This window comes from Castor canadensis, chromosome 12, assembly GCF_047511655.1.
Source record: "Castor canadensis chromosome 12, mCasCan1.hap1v2, whole genome shotgun sequence".
Lineage (NCBI taxonomy): Eukaryota > Metazoa > Chordata > Mammalia > Rodentia > Castoridae > Castor > Castor canadensis.
This window is the reverse complement of record NC_133397.1, coordinates 112,729,914-112,749,833: the sequence shown is the minus strand read 5'-3', so window position 1 is coordinate 112,749,833 and position 19,920 is coordinate 112,729,914. Positions and strand designations below refer to the sequence as shown.

The 19,920-nt window shown below is 43.1% G+C and overlaps 1 protein-coding gene across 1 annotated transcript; it reads left to right on the top strand.

The window, feature by feature from the left end:
* The first annotated feature begins 1,662 nt into the window (after positions 1 to 1,662).
* Positions 1,663 to 18,874, top strand: Chi3l2 (chitinase 3 like 2). Its single transcript, XM_074050775.1, has 11 exons — positions 1,663 to 1,790; positions 3,657 to 3,686; positions 4,227 to 4,428; positions 4,738 to 4,794; positions 8,054 to 8,204; positions 8,744 to 8,868; positions 9,126 to 9,255; positions 10,532 to 10,714; positions 13,233 to 13,349; positions 14,071 to 14,210; positions 15,092 to 18,874. Exons 1-10 carry the CDS (start codon positions 1,766 to 1,768, stop codon positions 14,206 to 14,208), a joined length of 1,158 nt encoding a protein of 385 aa, XP_073906876.1. The 5' UTR covers positions 1,663 to 1,765; the 3' UTR covers positions 14,209 to 14,210; positions 15,092 to 18,874.
* Positions 18,875 to 19,920: the final 1,046 nt, after the last annotated feature.

The following is a 19,920-nucleotide window of genomic DNA, read 5'->3' as shown; positions in this document are numbered from 1 at the left end:
GGCCTGATGACATCTAAAATTCCTTTAGCTTTAGGGCTGGTGGAGTGGCTCAAATGGTAGAGTGCCTGCCTAGCAAATGTAAGGCCCTGAGTTCAAGTCCCAGTACCATAAAAAAAAAAGACAGAATGTTAATTAGTTAGCATTTGTTGCCCTCAACACAGAGAAACTAAAGCAGATAACTTAAAAGCAACAGAGGCCAATAGGAGAAGGGGACGGACCAGGAACTAGAGAAAAGGTTAGATCAAGAAGAATTAACCTAGAAGGTAACACACACACAGGAAATCAATGTGAGTCAACTCCCTATATAGCTATCCTTATCTCAACTAGCAAAAACCCTTGTTCCTTCCTATTATTGCTTATACTCTCTTCAACAAAATTAGAGATAAGGGCAAAATAGTTTCTTCCAGGTATTGAGGGGGTGAGGGGAAGAGGGAGGGGGTGGGGTGAGTGGTAAGGGAGGGGGTGGGGGCAGGGGGGGAGAAATGGCCCAAACCTTGTATGCACATATGAATAATAAAAATAAATAAATAAACAAATAAAAAAAAGTTCTTTTAGCTTTAATATTCTGTTATTTGGTAACCATAGAATTGATTTTATTTAATTATTTGGGGCTCATATTTCATATCTAACTCATTAAAGAGGTCTCCTGTACCTATGACTCCAGGCAAAAGAACATGTTCTCAGGAAACATACAAGATATAATATGATGTGCAACCTGTAGAAAGCAGAAATAAAAGTATATGTGGAACATGTGACAATGGTAAGATGCACAGATAATCAATGAACAGAATATAGGGACAAAATATCAAGAAACTTTTACAAATAAGTTTGCTACCTTTTTTTTTTGTGTTGTTGGTGGTGCTGCAGTTTGAAGTCAGGGCCTCTACTGCTTGAATCACTCCACCATCCCTGTTTTTTGTGTTTTGGGGGATTTTTGAGAGGGTCTTGAGAGCTCTTTGCTCGGGCTGGCTTTGAACTGTGCTCTTCCTAATTTCTGCCTCCTGAGTAAATATGATTATAGGCATGAGCCACTGGCACGTGGCCAAGTTTGCTATTTTAGTATGGCATTTTGAATCAGTAGAGAATAGATGTATTTTAAATAAATGGCATTAGAACATCTAAGTAATTATTTAGAGAAAAAGGTGAATTGACATGTGTCTTTTTTTGTTTTTTCAGTGCTGGGTTTTGAACTCTGGGCCTCACACTTGCTAAACAGGCACTCTACTCCTCCAGCCATACTTCCAGTTCCACATGTGTCTTTATAAAACAAACTGCAGAGGCATAGGGTAATCTAAGGAGACCCTGGTCTAGAAGGTCTCAGGTCCTTGCATTTCTCAAACAGAGAACTGGACAGAGACACAAACTGAAAAGCAATAGCAAAGCCTTATTGAAAGAAAAGTTACTGAAAAAAAAAAAAAACAGCTGTGGAGCTGGAGGGTAAAATAGCAAGGCAGAGCCAAAGCATAACATCGTTCCCTTTCCAAGGTCAGGTCTCTTTAAGGTGAGACTAGATGAAAAAGTCCCTTCATTCAGCAGCTATGCTTGTAGCAGTTCTTTTCTGACGGGTAATGTTGACATTGCTTAAATGTGGGCTTCACTGCCTGGAAGTTTCACAAGGCAGATTTTTCAGGGCAAGTCCTGGCATCACTTGGACATCTTTTTGCTTCCTTCCCGTAACCAGGCTGTTGAAATCTTAGAGGATAAAAGGCGTAGAGCGTGTGCATTCCAGGGCAAGCCAGCCAAGAATCCAGGAGCAGCCACCACCATGGACCAGAAGTCTCTCTGGGCAGGTGAGCATGGGGCTGATAATTCAGTAGGAAAGTTAGTAAGGAGAGATTGGTAACACAGACCTGTGGAAGTGATCTGGCTCCGTTCCTTGAGTCCAGGATATTTTTGATACTAGAACCATCTGGTCTTTCCAAAATGCACAAGGAACAAGCAGTGGCCAGAGTCCCTGGACTGTCAGAATGTTCTCATTTTGCACAGAGGTGCCTGTTGTCCGCACTAGAGCTGGAGCTCAGGACAGGACATAGCCCAAGCTTTCTTAGTCTCTTGATGTGTGAGAACTGTGTAGAGAGTTACATCTTCCATGGACAGTGCTACTGTGCTTTGGTTATGTTTTAGAACTTTGGGGGACATCCACATTTCTCATCTGCAGAATGATTTGTCAGATTAAATATATTCTAAACTCCCCCTTTCATCTAGAAAGTTCTGATTCAAAACTCTGACTTTCATAGTGCTGGAGTTTGGATAAGAGTAGGAATGAGACTAAATAAGCAGGGATACAGGTGAACAACAAAAGTTCACCAGGAGAGGAAATATGCCTGATAGAGAAAGAAAACATTCACTGTGCTCATTCATTCTTCTTACACCCTTTCAAGACATGAGCAGCCCATTGGGAAAGTGCCTTTTGAATTTACTGTTGAAGTTCTTCATCCTGGGCCCTCAGGAAGGGAGTCTGTAGGGAGGTCACACCTTGGAGATGTGGTTGCCAGAGTTTCTCTGACCACTCAGAGAGCACGTGGAGAACCCATGCTGCCATTCTGCTCACTTCCTAAACAGAATGTGACCTAGCAGAAGAGAATCCTAGAGCCCCTAACTCTGCACCTGAGGTACCAGCTCAGCAGCTGTGTCCTCCAGAGTTTTCTCTTTTTTAAAAATTGTCTCTTTCTCCATTTTATGACTCCAAGGATCCTAGTGTAAATAAGTCTGGACATGTCCCAGGCTGGAGGGACTGTACTTCAAGGAGTCTTGCCCATTGGGAGAAGTTTCTAAGACCTAAGGTCCTATTCTTTCCTTTTTGAATGATAAACTAAAACCAGAAAGAGCTCACCAGTCCTCCTGGGGGGAGGTGTCCTGTAGGGAAGAGGCTCGGTGTGACCTCAGACGTGTAGTCTGAGAGCATGTCAGAGCCACTAACTTTACCTTGTTTTATGAGTAGTTGCTGCCGGGCACCAGTGGCTCATGCCTATAATCCTAGTTACTTGGGAGGCTGAGACTGGGAGGACTGAGACTCGAGACCAGCTCAGGCAAATAGTTCGTGAGATTCCCATCTCCAAAATAACCAGAGCAAAATGGTCTGGAAGTGTGGCTCAAGCGTGATTTGCAAGTGTGAAGCCCTGAATTCAAACCCCATCCTACCAAAAACAAATAACTGAAAAAGAGTTAGTTGCTTATCTATATGGTGACCATTCATCTCAATTTGCCTAGGACGGTGCTGGCTCAGGCAACTGTCCTAGAGAAAGTATAACTAGTGCTCTTTTTTACTCTCCAAAGGACCCTACTGGACAATAAACTATATGGTCACCCTGCCTATATGAACACTGGTCTAGACTATGAGACCCCTGAGAGCAGGGAAGACATGAAATTCATTTTAATTCCCTCAGTGTCCTGGAAAATGTTTGGTAGAGTAGGTGACTTGATAGATAAATGAATGAACAAATGAATTCCTAGTTTGGAAAATGATTCTGCCTAGGACTATAGGGACCCCAAGGTACCCATGGTCTGGGGATTTTAAGACTCTATGAAGATCACAAATCTGTGGCTGGAGAGCCCAGAGGAAGTATTACTGTATGTTGTGTGTAGGGACTCCATCATCTGGGGAAGACGAGCCAGGTTTGACTTAACAGCTTTCTCTTTCCATCCATCTATTACAGGCCTAGTGGTCTTGATGCTTCTACAGAGAGGTAAGTGGCCAATGGGTCACTACTTCCTGGGTCTCCTGGGTTGGGTCCTTACATTCTGATGCTTGGTTTCTGTCACTGCTACATGCTTTTTCTACTGATCACTTTCTCAGGTTCTGACATAAACACATTTATGACTCTGAGGTTTTGTTCTGTGTATCTCTGCATCTTTGTCTTTGTGTCTCTGTCACTATCTCTCTGTCTCTCTCCCTCTCTTACACACACACACACATCCATCCTATGTTCAGTGTTGCCTGAGTGGGTAAAAATATACACCATGCACACACATATGTGTCATCTCCTTGTCATTCATCCACGCACACACATTAAGTATCGATGCTCAGTGGGTGTTTTACATATTGATGATGTTTCTGTCCATCAATGTACTTCTTTACTTGGATCTGGTACTCAAAAGGGTCCACAGAATGACCCTCAGAGAATCTGGCTGAATAAACAATGTTGCCTTGGGGAGAAACTTGTTAACTTTCTGGGCTTTAAGGCAAGAGCACTAGAATCTAATTGATTCCCTACACTCTACTCCAGGATCTGCCTACAAACTTGTGTGCTATTTTACCAACTGGTCCCAGGACAGACAGGAACCAGGGAAATTCACACCTGAGAATATCGACCCTTTCCTGTGCTCTCATCTCATCTACTCATTCGCCAGCATCAGTAACAACAAGGTCATCATCAATGACAAGAATGAAGCCATGCTTTACCAGACCATCAACAGCCTCAAAACCAAGTCAGTAGGAGGGGAGTGGGAGCTAGGTGGGTTTTGAAGGAGGGAAGTTAGTTCCAAACTGGGCCTAAGCTTATGATCTCATTCATTCATTCATTTATTCATTTTCATTTCTTTTGGTATAAATCTCATCCCAATATTCTCCCCATGCCTCATTCATTCCCATGAAGCCCCTGCTAGACAACCAGGCTCTCTTGGTCCATATTAATCGCATCAAGAATTCTACCATTCAGGCAAATTCTATCATTAGCCAGGAATTCTGGCTTCCTTGGAATTCAGAAAAGAAATAATCAATTTATTCTTCTACTCCAGGAATCCCAAACTGAAAATTCTCTTGTCCGTTGGAGGATACCTGTTTGGCTCCAAAGGGTAAGACCACAGTCTCTATTTTTTGTTCATTTCCCCCTAATTTCTGATCACCATCACTTTTCCTTCCCCTGAGAAGAGATATTGAACTAGGCATTGAGAGGTCTTCCTTTGGTCAGGTGGAAGAACTGATCTGAGTTTTGTCACACATTTTCTGTGTTGTGGAAGGAACTCCAGAGGAGCCTAACATGAACCATATAATTACGGCCTGAGAAAACTGGGTTGGAGCAACATTCAGTAAACAAAGGGTTTTCACCTTATAGATTAGGAGGAGATAGTTTTAATTGGGAAGCACAATTTTGTTTGTTTCTTTGTTTGTTGGGACTGGGTTTGAACTCAGGACTGCACACTTGCAAAGGAGGTGCTCTACTGCTTGAGCCACACCTGCAGTCCATTTTGCTCTCATTATTTTGGAGATGACGTCTTGTGAACAATTTGCCCATGAACCTCTATCCTCCCAATCTCAGCCACCCAAGTAGCTAGGATTATAGGCATGAGCTATTGGCACCCAGCATATGTATGTACCTATATACATTGTGTGTGTGTGTGTGTGTGTATGTGTGTGTGTGACTGGGATTAAAAATCAGGGCCTCATGCTTGCTAGGTAGGTGCTCTATCACTTGAGCCACTCCACCAGCCTAGGAAAGCACAAATTTTTAGTCACTTGAGAGTTAGATTTTGTGCCATGGAGTGGGTTCGGTGGTTATTTCCACTTAAAAACTCAGCCTTGACCCACAGCTCTACTGGGTCAAAGTTGTGTAGCCAAATGATCTAAGAATGAACAGAGCTACAGAGGAAACAATCCCTACTGCTTTGCTTAAAAAAAAATGGCTGTTGATACAAAACATACATTATAAACTATATTTTCTATTCACATGAAAATGGTATCTCATTTATATCAAGAGTTAAAGAAGTCCAACTATGGAAGGATAAAAGATCCCCTTTTAATCGTCAACTATAGTTAATTTTGAACTTCTTCTGCTTTAATTTGTTAAAATGCAAATAGTTTTCAAGGTCTGGAGGTCTTTAACTCAGTCAGCAGAGTTTCAGTTTTCATGGAAGTCTGGTAGTACGACTTCCTCTTGCAGCTTGTCAGGGTTCAGTTCTAGCAGAGAAGAGGATGTTAGAAGGCTTCTGTAGCCCTCTGCACACAGAAAGACAATCAGGCTGCATTACAGATTTGAGTCTATGCTAACCCCACCATGAACATCCTTCCATTATGAATTGGTTTCCATGGCATCCAACCTTCTATAGCTCTCAAATTCTCTTTTTAAATTACTTGCTTAAATTTTTATTCTATTAGACATGTTGTGGCTGGAGGTGTGGCTCGAGCAGTAGAGCACCTACTTAGCAAGCGTAAAGCATTAAATTCAAACTCCAGTACCACCAAAAAAGAAATGAAAAAAAAAAAGAAAGAAATATCTTCATTCATTGTTATATGCATGCATGCATTCATTCATTCCTTCCATAAATAATTTATTGAGTGCTTACTATGTACTAGTGTGTAGAGATAATAAGTAGGACTTTGGAGACAGACACTTCTGGCTTCAATTTTTATTCAAGGTGCACACAAGCTCTGTGGTTTCAGACAAGTTCCTCATCATCTGTAACCTCAGGTTTTTGGGTTTTTTTTTAATATACAATGAGGATAATAACAGAATTGACCTCAGGATGTCATTGTGAGGGCAGGCAACACAAACAAACTGTTTAGTAGTGCCAAATGCAATAAAGATTCAATAACCAGTATTCTATTATCATTGATATTATCATTAGTTAAATGCCAGGTTTTGTTCTAGATGCTGTGCAGAATATTCAAATGTGTATAATGCACAAAATTGTTTCTGAGGAGCAAGTTCATAAATTTCTATTACATGTTCATCTATTCTAAAATTGGAGCTGTCTGCCCAGTCATTGCCCAGTCTTGCCCAAGCAAGAAACTAGGAACTGATTTCCTCCATGGTTTTCTGACACCAGGCCAGTTCCTTGCTATCTTCTTCACTGAGCAGCTAAGATAACACAAGAACCAAACGTCAATTTATTATTGACTGAAACAAAATTCATTCAAGACTGTACTGGTGGTGGGAGGTATCATGAGAAGAGAGAAGTGACTCAACTCAAAGGACATAACCACTGCCAGTACTGAGTAGGAAAACACCAATATCTCAGCTAACAGCTTTGGATTTTAAATGCTCTTCATGTGGACAACTGAGAATCAACTTCACAGGTTAAGAATTCTAGTTCAGATGAAAGCCAGTGAACAGCTACTGCTTTTAGAGTCCTTCTACTTTTCATCAGCAGCCCCAGCAGCAGGGAAATCTGAGTTGCCTGTTTGTGACTATGAAGTCCCCTCAGTCCTGCTCCTTTTTATGGAGTGTTCTTAAATGTGATCACTTTGAAGCACATGTAGCAAGATTAGTATCCTCGGTCCCAGTTTAGAGATGGTCAGGCTGGAGCCCTCAGAGCTGGTTAGTGATGAAGTAGTCACTGGAAAGGACTCTGACCTGGGACTTGAACCCTGATCTCTTAAATCTAAACACACCTCAGGGCACACTGCTTCTCCAAGGGTGCGAGGTGCTAAAGAAAACCAAAGCTGGACAGTATTTAATGTGATCAAGATATACTTTATTCAGGAACTCCTACATTAAGGGAAAAGAGACCTCAGTATAGTACAACTCAGAATTCAATTCTGAAAACAGCAAAGACAGTGAGGATTTATAGCCAAAGATCAGGCTGATGGATTGCTAAACTTACTTGACAGGATTCTTGCCAAAAGCAGGCTGTTGTAATGACTAGATATCAATCACCCGGGGGTCAGTGGGAGGTAAGGATGGTCTGATATTGAAGGCGAGTAACACCAAGAGTGAGGATTCTCACTACACTCTACCACCTGAGCCATGCCCCTGATCCCTAACAGCAGAATTTGTGCTATAACTAGACTCTGCAAAGATATACACAGAAGCCAAAGGTCAAGGTCTAGTTGAGAAGAGGGCTCAAGATGTACCTGTCTAGTTTGGTCACAGAAACAGTTTTTGTCAAAGGCAGCTCCATTCCCCAGTAGAGAACCTAGTCATAGGTTCTGATCAATTCTCTGGCCTGACAGTCCTTCTCCCCATTAGTCCCAAAAGGGGCAGGAGTTGAAATAGACAAACAGTAGGCAAATATTGTGGACAGGAAAGCTACGTCAGGATTTCTGTAAAAAATATCTTGTGCTGTGGTTATTGCTTGTTCATTCAAAAAAAAAACCTGTATCGATTGTACCCAGGTTCCACCCCATGGTTGATTCTTCTACAACACGCTTGGAATTTATTAACTCTGTAATCCTGTTTCTGAGGAGCCATAACTTGGATGGACTGGATGTAAGCTGGATCTATCCAGATCGGAAAGACAACACTCAGTTCGCTATGCTGATTCATGTAAGCCAGACTTCAAGGGACACTCGACCTTTAGCGTGCAGAATCCATAGTCACACTGGAGGGAGGGAGGAGGAGATTAGAACCATTAGGGAGACACAGCCCCTTCCTTTTAGCATTCCCCACTGGAGACTGAAGCTCCTGTTTCTAATTTAGGGTAGGGACAACACCAAACAACAAAGTCCTCTTCATGCAATGAACGAATGACCAGAATGCAACAAAGTCCAAATAAAAGAGCATGGGGCCACAGAATTTCCTGGATAAGATGGCCTCATGGAAAAATCTATCAGATAGATCAGAAAATCTGTCACAAGGGAAACCCAGATAGCTCTTTGCTGGGTGAGGTAAGGCTGGGGTTCTCCTACCTAACGTAGAGACCTCCTGGGCAGATACAGGCACAAGGGCCTCCCCATGTGAGACAAGGAGGAAGGAGTCATCTCTCTCACCCAATGTGGTTCTAGAAACTTCATCGATTCCAGGCAAGAAGCTTAGCACTATATTCCAGGAGGAAGGTCTGGCATCTTGTTTCCTGTTTTTCACAGGAGTTGGCAGAAGCCTTTCAGAAGGACTCTGTTAAATCCACCAAGGAAAGGCTTCTCTTGACTTCAGGTGTTTCTGCAGGGAGGCAAATGATTGATAACAGCTATCAGATCAAGAAACTGGCAGAGTGAGTACTTCAGAGCACCTTGTCACTCCTTTCCCTCCATCCTGGTCCATGCAAGTGATACATGTCTGCATATTGGAGGCACAAGGGGAGGAAAGAGAAGGAAGGTCACTGACTTAAACATATACCATGTAGCCAGGAACCATTTCCTTCCAGTAAATTTCCATCCTTCCAACAACATTCAAAGCACGAAATAATTATCAGCAATTGTTTCCACCCTGCTCATCACAGAATCCCTGCTTTTGCTTTTGATGCATTAGCGATCTGGATTTCATCAATCTCCTGTCTTTTGACTTCCATGGGTCTTGGGAAAAGCCTCTCGTCACTGGTCACAACAGCCCTCTGAGAAAAGGGCAGCTGGACAGAGGGACAAGCTCTTACTATAATGTGGTGAGTGTTACAGAGGAACCACAATGCAGCACTGTTGGGGAGGGACTGAGGAGAGAACAGCACCTGGAATTCCTTCACTCTTGCACTGAGGAAGATTTAAACAAATACCTAGAGGAACTCAGGTAACCCCAGGAATCAGTGAGTGAGCAACACTCCTTTACCCAGGCACCAGTAAAAGGTCACATGAAAAATTCAGAGGACCTAGATGTATAATCAGCTCCATCTCTGTCCCAGCATGTCACCTACCCCAATTTTCTGGATTCTCTATCTTCCTGGCACCTACACAGGTGGTCAAAATTTGCACCCTCCCATATCCATCCATATTCCCTACTTGGTCTGATTTTCCAAACCATCCTATGAAGTCAGCGGATCAGAAAGCATTACTCACCATCCACAGGTTTAGAAACAGAAGCCAGAGAGAGTCCGTGACTGTTGAAAGACCTGCTGATGCCTGAAAAGTGGTCCTGAAAAGTGGAGGGAAATGGAAAGTCTAAGAAAAAAAAAGTTGTTCTATACACATATATGGATGTATATACCTACATTTTTGAAAAACAAAAGGGTCCAGTTTGTATGTTTTCAGGAGTTCACATGTAAAGTTATAAAATTGGGACTGGAGGTGTATAGCTTAGTCATAGAATGTATGCTTAGCATGCATGATTTCCTGGGCTCAACCCACAGTAAAAATAAAGTTACAAATTTGATTCATTTAAAGCTAGATCTTCTGATTTCTATTTGGAGTTTTCTAGGGCTCCACATGGCTGAACCAGATCAGCTTCCACTCCTTTCTCTCCATTGTCTTTTAGGATGAGGAGACATATCCTCAACTCTCTAACTCCTTATTTTGTTCTGGGCCAAAACTAGCCTCTTACCTGTCTCATTGGATTCAAGGTCATTGTTTGGCTTGAAAATTAGGAGTCTGATAGCCACCTTCATCAGTAAGTAGGGTTAGCCATCATGTAGACCATCATGTAGACTATAGGTCATTGACTCAAAGGGGAAAGAAAGATGACGACAACCCTGATTTCATGTTTTCTAAGTCTCTTGCCTGATTGTGATTCTTTCACAATGTCAGAAGAACTCAGAGAGTTTCTTACTGCTGGAGAAAATTAGGTGCATTAGAATAAACACTCTGGTGCTGGTGGGGCTGTCCACACTTGGATGTAGAAAAGGAATAAAAGAGTCACCTGTGTGAGATTTCGGATGGAGGCTAAGCAAGGCCTCACATCTTTTCCCCACTCCCCATAAACCTGGGCCTCACTCTTTCTTTCCTTTCTAGGAGTATGCTGTGGGCTACTGGATACATAAGGGAATGCCTGCAGAGAAAGTAATCATGGGAATCCCTACATATGGACACTCCTTCACACTGGCTTCTGCAAACACTGCCATAGGAGCTCCTGCCTCTAGTTCTGGAGCTGCTGGTCCCATCACCAAGTCTCCAGGCGACCTGGCCTATTACGAGGTACCTGGAACTTCCCTGTGCTCTCAAGCTGCCTGCTATGTCTGGGAAAGAGTTCCAGTCCCAATCTACAGTGATGGGAGGAAATACAGAAGGCTATTGGAGCCCCTAAGAGGAGCTCCTAACTCCAATTTCAGGAGGAAGGCAAGGATGCTTCTAGATGAAATGAAATAAGATGAACTCTGAAGAAGAGATGGAGCAAGCCTGGAACAGGGATGGATAGAGGAAGGTTTTGCAGATTGAACAGGGAGGCTGTCCTAGATTCTTGCCTTGGGCAACTAGGTGAGCAGCAATGTCACTTACTGAAATAGGGAAGACAAGAGAGGAAGTAGAGTCCAAGTGGTCCCCATCATGAGACAGTCTGAGTTTGAGTGGCCCTTGGGACATCCAAATGTGAAATATGAGTGGCTGATTATGTGGGCTTAGGTCGCAGAAAGTCTGTCTGTGCTAGAAGGTAGATTTGCACATCAACAGCATAAAGGTGATATTTGAAGCCAAAGCACACAGTGAGAAGTAAATAGGGCTCAAAACAAAACCTCCTGCACCTGAAGAAGGAAGGCGCCCATGCCTTCTCCCCCTACCTCTGATGCACAAGCACATAGGTCTGTGGCCCAACCATTGTGACAGCTGCTGCAAGACCATCGTGTGCTCTGAGCACCTGCAAAGACACCTCAAGAAGGATGGCTGCAGCAGTGTCCTGTCACATTGGGACCACAAGCCCCTCATACTGCCAATGCCACCTGATGCCAGGAGACACCCCTCCCACACACCCTCCATGCTTCCCACAAGAGCCAGAAAGAGCACATGAGGACCACGAGGACTAGGACAAGGCCAGCCCCTACATGTAGGGCTGCCTGAATATAGCAGGTAGTGACACAACCAAGGTGGCCCTGGGGCAGCCACCACCAAGGGTAACTTTACAGCAGGACTTACCTAAAAAGCAAAAAAGATAACAGCAATGAGAGAGAGAGAGAGACAGAGAGAGAGAGAGAGAGAGAATGAATTACCCACCATCCCCAAAACACAATAAAGAAGAAAATCTATCTATACATATACACGAATATGTATATAGTCATAGAACTAGGGGGGAAAAACAAAAACAAAAGGCTTATCATAAAGGTGGGAAGAATGTAGAATAAGAACATAACTAATTAAGTGAGAGTTTAAAAACAAGGTAAGTATAATAATAAAATTACTGAGGTATTACAAAATAAGATGCAAATACATGGCCAATGAGTGGGGTGGAGGACCATGAGATTGATGACTGGGGCTAGCTCCATGGAAGAGGAGAGATTTGTGCCTTGAAGGATGGATAGGAGTTTGGCCAGGTAGAGGAAACAGCATCATTTTATATGCTGGTCAATCCTGGTAATCCCAGCCTGCCTCACCTCTCATGTCTTGAGCATGCTGTCAGCTGGTGAGGAGTGACTTGCAAGTCACTGAGGTAGCCAGCGGGTGTAATGGTCACTTTTCCCCTCTCCTAATGCAGAAGAATAATTGATGTAACATCTGTTCAGTTGACAAAGGAAAAGGGAATGAGTCATCATAGGAATCTTCATCTCAATTTCAGGAAGCCTGACAGCTTGGAGGGGGAAAAGAAGCTGGGCCTTCTGACGCTTCCAACCGTGGGTAGTTCTAGGTCCATAGAAACCACAGCTGACATAAGGGCACAAGAGTTTTGACATGGCCCCTGGAAATTCACTCCACTGTAGCAGAGTTTTGATTGGATTGTTCAGTTTGTCACCCTAAGTCACTTTAACAAGTTGATATTTGTTTAAATAGTCAACTTTCATTTTCTGCCTTCATTGAGGGAAGCATGAGTATAAATCATCCCAAAAGAGTAAGCAATCCAAAATGAATTTTCTTTTTTCTTTTCAAGTACTGAGGTTTGAACTAAGGGCCTCATGCTTGCGAAGCAGGTGCTTTACCATTTCAACCACTCCACCAGTCTCCAAAATGAATTTTCTATGTGATGTTGAAATGCGTTTTTTTTCACTGAACGTTTATTCTTTGTATCAGCTCTTATATTAACAGAAGAGGTAGTAATAGGCGACCAGATGAAGCGTGAGGGCGGGGGATCTCAGGACACAGCATATTGTGAATGGCAGGGAACACTAGGGAATTAGTGGGAATAAACTACAAGATGGAGAATGATGGTGATTCCCATCTTACTACTTTCAAAAATATTTTAATGTGTATTCTTTCATTTAATCTTAACAATAGTGTGAGGTAGGTATTTAGGAGGTTACTATGATCTTTTCCATTTCACAAATGAAGAAATAGGAAGATTTCTTGGTCATTGCTGGGTCTGATCTGGAACTGATGTATTTTCTGACTTCTGTATGTGACTCCTCCTGATGAGGTCTTAGCACAGTTTCCAGTGGTTTACCTTGGACCATTCATTCCGTATGATAAATTAAGTCATTTCCCCAAGCCCTTAGTGACTAGCCTGCCCTGCCCACCTCACTAAATTTCAAAAAGAGCTCACTACTTACCCTCTTCTTCTGTTTTCCCTCACCAGATCTGCCAGTTCTTGCAAGGAGCCAAAATCACCAGGCTCCAGGATCAGCAGGTCCCCTATGCGGTCAAGGGGAACCAGTGGGTGGGCTATGATGATGTGGAGAGTGTAGAAACCAAGGTAGGTGGGCGATACCAGGACAGGGGATGCTCCTGTTCGTGGGGGTGTGTGCCTCAGTACTCTATGTTGAATGGGAGATGCTTCTGGGCCCCCAGATTCCAGGATGGGATCCAGTGTCCTTGGAAGCCCATCTAAGCCATGCCTGTGAGCACCTGTGGTATAGGAATGAGAAGAGGAAAAGATGCAAGGAAAGATTGAGAATAAATGGAAAAATGATGAGTGGAGAGAAGTGAGGAGTAAGGAGAGGGGAGAGGACATAAAGGAGACATTGCTGCCTACATGAAGTGGTTATCTACCTTGTCTATTTGCAGGACAAATCCTTGGGTCCTTTTCATGGATTGCCCATCCAAGAAACCCCAGATTTCTGAACCTACCAGTTCTCAGAACCGGAAGGCATTAGGGCAGAAAGAGGCTTGAGTGTATTGACAACCCTGGGCCTCTTGTCTTGCTAAAGGCTCACTGGTTTCTACCCTTGAGAGTTTCCACAGCCTTCAAGAATGCTGGTCCTGTAGTGTGGTCACTCTGTGAGCCACAGTGAGGGATGACTAATAGTGTGTGGCGTTCTCTTTCTCACCATGAGCAACCTTTGCTTCGGGGAGTCTCTGACCCCATGAAACCGATCTGTTCCATTCTAAGCACAAACAATCCTCTGACCTTGACTTGGTCATGAGCATGTAAAGGCCTCTTCCAATCTCTGAATGTCCTTCTGTCCCTCCTACAGGTTCAGTTTCTAAAGAATTTAAACCTTGGAGGGGCCATGATTTGGTCTATTGATCAGGATGACTTCACTGGCAAATCCTGCAACAAAGGCCCCTATCCACTTGTCCAAGCTGTCAAGAGAAACCTTGGCTCCTTATGAAGGTAACAGTCTGAGGTGAAAGGTGGGGGTGGGCAGAGAGCTGGATAGAACAGGGCACAGGAGATAAGGATGGGTGGTGGGAGACAATCTTCACAGATTTGGATAGATCCTTTCCCATGCTCCTTTACTCTTTCTACCATGTTTTCTTATGGATTAGGCTGGTTTTGTTTGATCCCACAACAATTTTGTTATAGAAACATTAGTCTGTTTTAATTTTCTAAATCTGAATAGGTTTGACCCTGTGCCCTTAACTCACTGAACTGATGAGAAATTCAATCTCAGTTATTACCTACTGCTCCCTCCTCCCACCCACAGTTGACTCTTCTTAGTGTAGACAGTTGGGAAGTCCCACAGTCATTATCAATGTGCTCTTGCCCAAGTTTACCTATTATCTTGAAGGCAGTGGCTCTAAGACTGCTTCATCCCTGGTCCTATGCTTCCTAAGTACATTGTAGTCCTATTGGCAGGTGAAGACTGTTGCTAACCAACAAGCCATGTAGAGATCCATTGGTTCCATGGTGGGGGTGAGCAGCACAGACTGACAACTGATGTGGGCAAGCCATGCTACTCTAGGAGAAATGCCCTCATACATTTGGAAAATAGTAGGTGATTGGTAGGAACCTTCCAGCTATGAGCATCCTTGGATCAGTAACTTGATTCAGACCACAGCATACTGAATTGGGTATTGAGCTATTTATTGCTCCTTTTGTGTCTAGGTGTAACTGAAAGTGGAGTAGGTGAGGTGACCTTGCTGCCTGCTGCTTCAATAAGAGTTCTCGTGTGGGGTTGGGGTTTCCCCTCGGCTGGCCTCTAGAGCTCACTCTTTCAAGCCTTCCCTGATTGTATCTTGGATCTTAGACTCTCTTTCATGTCTTTATTCCAGACCTTGAATTGGACCAGTGTTTGTGTTCCTGCAGGTGTTGAGTTAAATAATTGTTTTGCTCCAGCCAGCGTGGCTTCATTTGAGCCCCAGTCCTGCAGTCTACTCAGTCATGGGGAGAGGAGCAGCTGGAAGAAGACCACAGTAAGCTCCTCCCAAGCAGGAGTCAGCAATTTATGGCCCATGATCAAACCTAACCCACTGCCTGTTTTTTCAATACAATTCTATTGGATCTCAGTCATGCATGGTTTATTTACATATTTTCTGTGGCTGTTTTCTATGATAGCAGAGTTGAGAAGTTGAGACAGAGAGAGTATGGACCACAAAGTCTAAAATACCTCCTGCTTGGTTCTTTACAGAAAGTTTGCCAATCTTTTCTCTAAACCATAGTGCCCAGAGCAGGGACCCCCTTTTCCCATGGCTGAGGCTGTTTCTGGGCACAGATGCCTTAATTTTGGGTGAACTGTTTTCTCCCATATTTATACTTCTCAACCAATCTTTTCCTTCTAAAAAAATCATTTTTATCCTAACCTGTGAACAACACTTTCACACACATATTTAATCCCTGTGGCTTATGAAGTAGCAAAATTAGCCCAATTTTTAGATGAACTAAGCAGAGCTCAGGGAGTGTAAGGATGTGTGTCTGAGAACTGGCAGCACACAGAATGGATCTTAGAGTGTGATGACACCAGAATTTCTGTGGATGAGGAGATAAGAGGCAGATACATGACCCAAAAGGAAATAAGAGTGGGAATATTAGAAGAATTGCTTCAAAATTGCCTTGATAAGACATTTAGATGGTCATCAGTTATATCAAAGACTGTTTAACACCACCAACCATCAGGGAATGCAAACCCAAACCACAAAGACATAGCACTCACCTCAGTGATAATACTACTATCAAAAAGATAACAAGTGTTGGTGAGGAAGGTGGGGAAATGGGAAATCTGATTCATTGTGATTAGAAATATAAATTAGTACAGCTATTATAGAAAACAGAATGGAGTTTCCTTAAAAAAATTAAAAATAGAACTCTCATATGACACAGCAATCCCTCTACTGTGTATATATTCAAAGGAAATTAAATCAGTATGTTAGAGACCTCTGCATTCCTATATTCACAGAAGCACTACACACATAGCCAAGAGATTAAGTTAAACCTGTGTCTATCAACAGATGAATATATGCAATGGAATACCATTCAGTCATAAAAAGGACAAAATAGTGTTATTTGTGATAACATAGACAAACCTAAAGGATATTATGTTAAATGAAGTAAGTCAGAAACAGAAAGATAGCTGGGCACCAGTGGCTCAAGCCTGTAATCCTACTCAGGAGGCAGACATCAGGAGGATAGCAGTTCCAAGCCAGTCCAGCCAAATAGTTCATGAGACCCTACCTCAAAAATACCCAACACAAAAAGGGCTAGTAGAGTGATTCAAGTGATAGAGTGCCTGACTAGCAAGTGTGAGGCCCTGAGTTCAAACCCAAGTATCACCAAAAAAAAAAAAACCAGATAAACACCACAATGATTTCACCCATTTATGGAATCTAAAAAAGTTAATCTCATAAAAGTTTAGAGTAGAGCCAAGTGTGATGTTGTACCCTGTAATCCCAGCATTCAGGATGGTGATGCAGGAGGATCTTGAGTTTGAAGCCAGCTTGGGCTATTAGAGAGACCCTGAATCAAAAGTAAAAAAGAGTTGGCCAAGGGCATGGCTTGAGTGGTAGAGTGTCTGCTTAGCAAGTGGGAGGCCCTGCATTCAAATCCCAGTACCACCAAAAAAAAAGTTAAAAGTAAAAGGGCAGAGGGAGGGGGAGGGGGGAAAGTTAGTCAATGGTACTAAATTGCAGTTACACAGGAGAAATAAGTATGGTGTTTTATTGCATGGTAGAATAACTAGTCAGCAATAATGCATTGAGTATTTCAAAATAGCTAGATTTTAAATGGTCTCCCTACAAATAATGACAGCTTTTAAGGTGATGGAAATGTCAGTGGCCCTGATTTGGTATTGTACAATGTACATAGTATCAAAACATCATATACTAACCAATGAACATGTTCAATTATGACATGTGACAAAAACTGCTTTAAATAGCCCTTGTGGCTGAGAAAATACTAGATGTACATAGCAAAGAGCGTGAAGGGCAAGCACTGATGGATTCTAGGAGAGATTGGTCCCAAATACCCTCAAATGCTACTCAGATTGTTTTTGAGACGGGGTGTCATGATGTAGCCCAGGCTGACCTCAACCTCAGGACCCTCCTGCCTCAGCCTCAAGTGTTGGAATTACAGGTGTGTGCTGCCACACCCAGTCAGATCTTCTTACAAGGCAAACTTTGCTCAGGGTACAGCTCTGTCTTTCTGACTCTGTATTATTCCTTTGCTGCCTCTGGTAGTTCAGTTATCAAGAGGCAAAACTGCAGAGTAATCAAGAACAGTCAGATCATGTGGGCTCGCACTGGCTTTGTCACTAACTGACTGGCTGTGTGACCTTGGGCAAAGTGTTGGTTTTCTCTGTCCCCCAGTTTTCTCATCTGTAAAATGAATGATGATAAGAGTTCTTACATCCTAGTGACGTGGTGGTAAAGTCAGTTAATATTTGTGAAGCATTTGGATCACTTCTGAAACATAGGAACATTATTTGTGTTTGCTATTACTTCCATTAAAAGGAAAACTTTAGACAAAATAAACTTAACAGAATTTATTTGAGTAAAGGATGATTCATGAATCAGGCAGCACTGAGAACCAGGAAGTTCAGAGAGCTCTGTTCTGCAATGTGAGCAGTAAGTGTTGATATTCAGAACAAGGACATAAGATACAGAAATAGCTTGATTGGTTACAGTTGGAAGTTTGCCTTATTTGGACATGGTCTATCATTGTCTTCTTGTGATTGGCTGAGATCTGGCTATCTATTTTTCCCCAAATCCCATAAGTTTAATTTAGTCATGTTGGAAAATACCACATTGTATCAGTGCTGGAGGGAGCAGGTATACCTGAAAGGTGGCATTTATATCTATCTACTGCACTGTAGTCACCATGGGTCTGAAGATCTATTATTTTTTAAAAGTCATAAATTGGTTTTCAGCTTGTTTACTTACTAAGTTAGGTTGCAGTCTATTATGTAGGAATTCAAAATATAGGGACAGACTCAGACAAAATTTAACTTAACACTTTCATTATCCATCTGTAGATTAGCAGGAGGTAGAGTATGGGAAGCTTGCCCAACACATTAGCCTTGGCCTAAGAACCCATTAAAAGTCTGTGTCTTGGCCCCCAAGTCCTGAACTCTGGAACCCTTTCTCATACTTGCTTTGATGAGAGAACCATTTGCTTTGCAAGATTTGAAAGGAGATTAAGGAGAACAGACACTCTTATTTGACAGGAGTTGGGAGAGACACTGGTCAACTTTTTTCTTTTTCTTTTCTTTCCTTCCTATTTTTTCTCTGTCTTTGGCCCCTCTCTACTGTAGCAAGAAAGGGGAGGCCAGAAAAGAAACAGACAGGCTGTGTTCTAACAACAAGACAGGGGGAGGCGATGGCAAAGCAGAGAGATAAAACTTAAAGAATTGAACCATGAAGGTCACATAGCACTGGGGGAATGAAATAGCCAATGAAGTCACATGCAGCCATGTGTGGGTTGAACTTTGCTTTTGTGCTTCTGTAACCTGCTTGCAAGGGTATATAAGGTGAGACCCCTTTGTTCTTGGGGCTCAGACTTTGGACACGAGTCCACTGGGTCTGTGCTGGCACAATAAACATTGCTTCCTGCTATTCTGCCTCAGAGACTTGTATCTCAGCTCATAATTTCCCCCAACATTACTTGGGGGCCCATTTGGGATTAAGGGACATGATGAGTTATCACCTCCCTTGTCACCGGGGTGCATCCCCCCAGACCACTGGGAGGAGATCCTACCAAACACCAATGGACAGCTTGATCTGGAGGAGGGATTCATCCTTCCAGCAAGTTGGGGTGAGGGCCTCGAGTGCACAAAGGAACCCACTGAGGTGCAGGAACCAACTTAGGAGCACTGCTCTTCATACTGGTAAGAACCTGGGTTCAAGTTCAGGCCTGCCTCAGGAGGCAGAAAGGGAGACTAATCACCTCCCAGAGACCGCTAGTAACTACCTGTTGAGGTGAAACTGTGTCTCTCAAGTTTAGGGAGTGGGGTGGAGCATTGTGCTGTGTGAGAGTGTATGAAAATGCTAGCCTGAGATGCAGCCTAGTTGCAAAGTGAGTGAGGAGTCCTGACCCTTGGTTCTATGGTGAACTCATAAGGTCAAGGGTGAGCCCCAATGGGGCCTCCAGTCCAGGGTTTATATGGACTCACTAGGGTCAAACAGTCGCCTAAGTCCCCACAAGGGGAGCAGCAGGAGATGGACAAAACAGGTGATTTTCCAAAACCCCTTCCCTCTGTGTCTGTCTTGTCATCTGGAAAAGTGAGGAGATGGACTTGGAGTGTATGGATATTATGGAGTTAACTTCTAACAAGCTCAAGTTTCTTTGTGAAGTAGATTGGCTTGCTATTGGTGTAGGATGGCCCCTGGAAGGGTCACTAGATACAACTGTGGTTAATGAAGCTTATAGAGTAATTGTAGAAAAGTCTGAACACCCAGGACAATTACCCTATATCGATTGCTGACAGGATGCTGTCCTCAGCCGGCCCACACGGCTGAGGCCTTACCTGGAAGAGGCCTGTAGAATTATGGTGATGAGGGTGGTTACAGCTTCCAAGTGTAGAGAAAAAGCAAAGGAACCCATACTGGCTGAGGAACCTGAGGAGGTACCACCCCACTATGTGCCACTTTATCCACCTCTGCCACCAGTGCCC

What these genes read in the sequence shown, in the direction of transcription:
- Chi3l2 (XM_074050775.1), top strand. Translation starts at nt 1,766, where the DNA reads ATGGACCAGAAGTCTCTCTGGGCAG. An exon ending in TACCTGTTTGGCTCCAAAGG is followed by an intron (nt 4,795 to 8,053) that starts GTAAGACCACAG and finishes GATTGTACCCAG; the next exon opens with GTTCCACCCCATGGTTGATT. An exon ending in GCGACCTGGCCTATTACGAG is followed by an intron (nt 10,715 to 13,232) that starts GTACCTGGAACT and finishes TTCCCTCACCAG; the next exon opens with ATCTGCCAGTTCTTGCAAGG.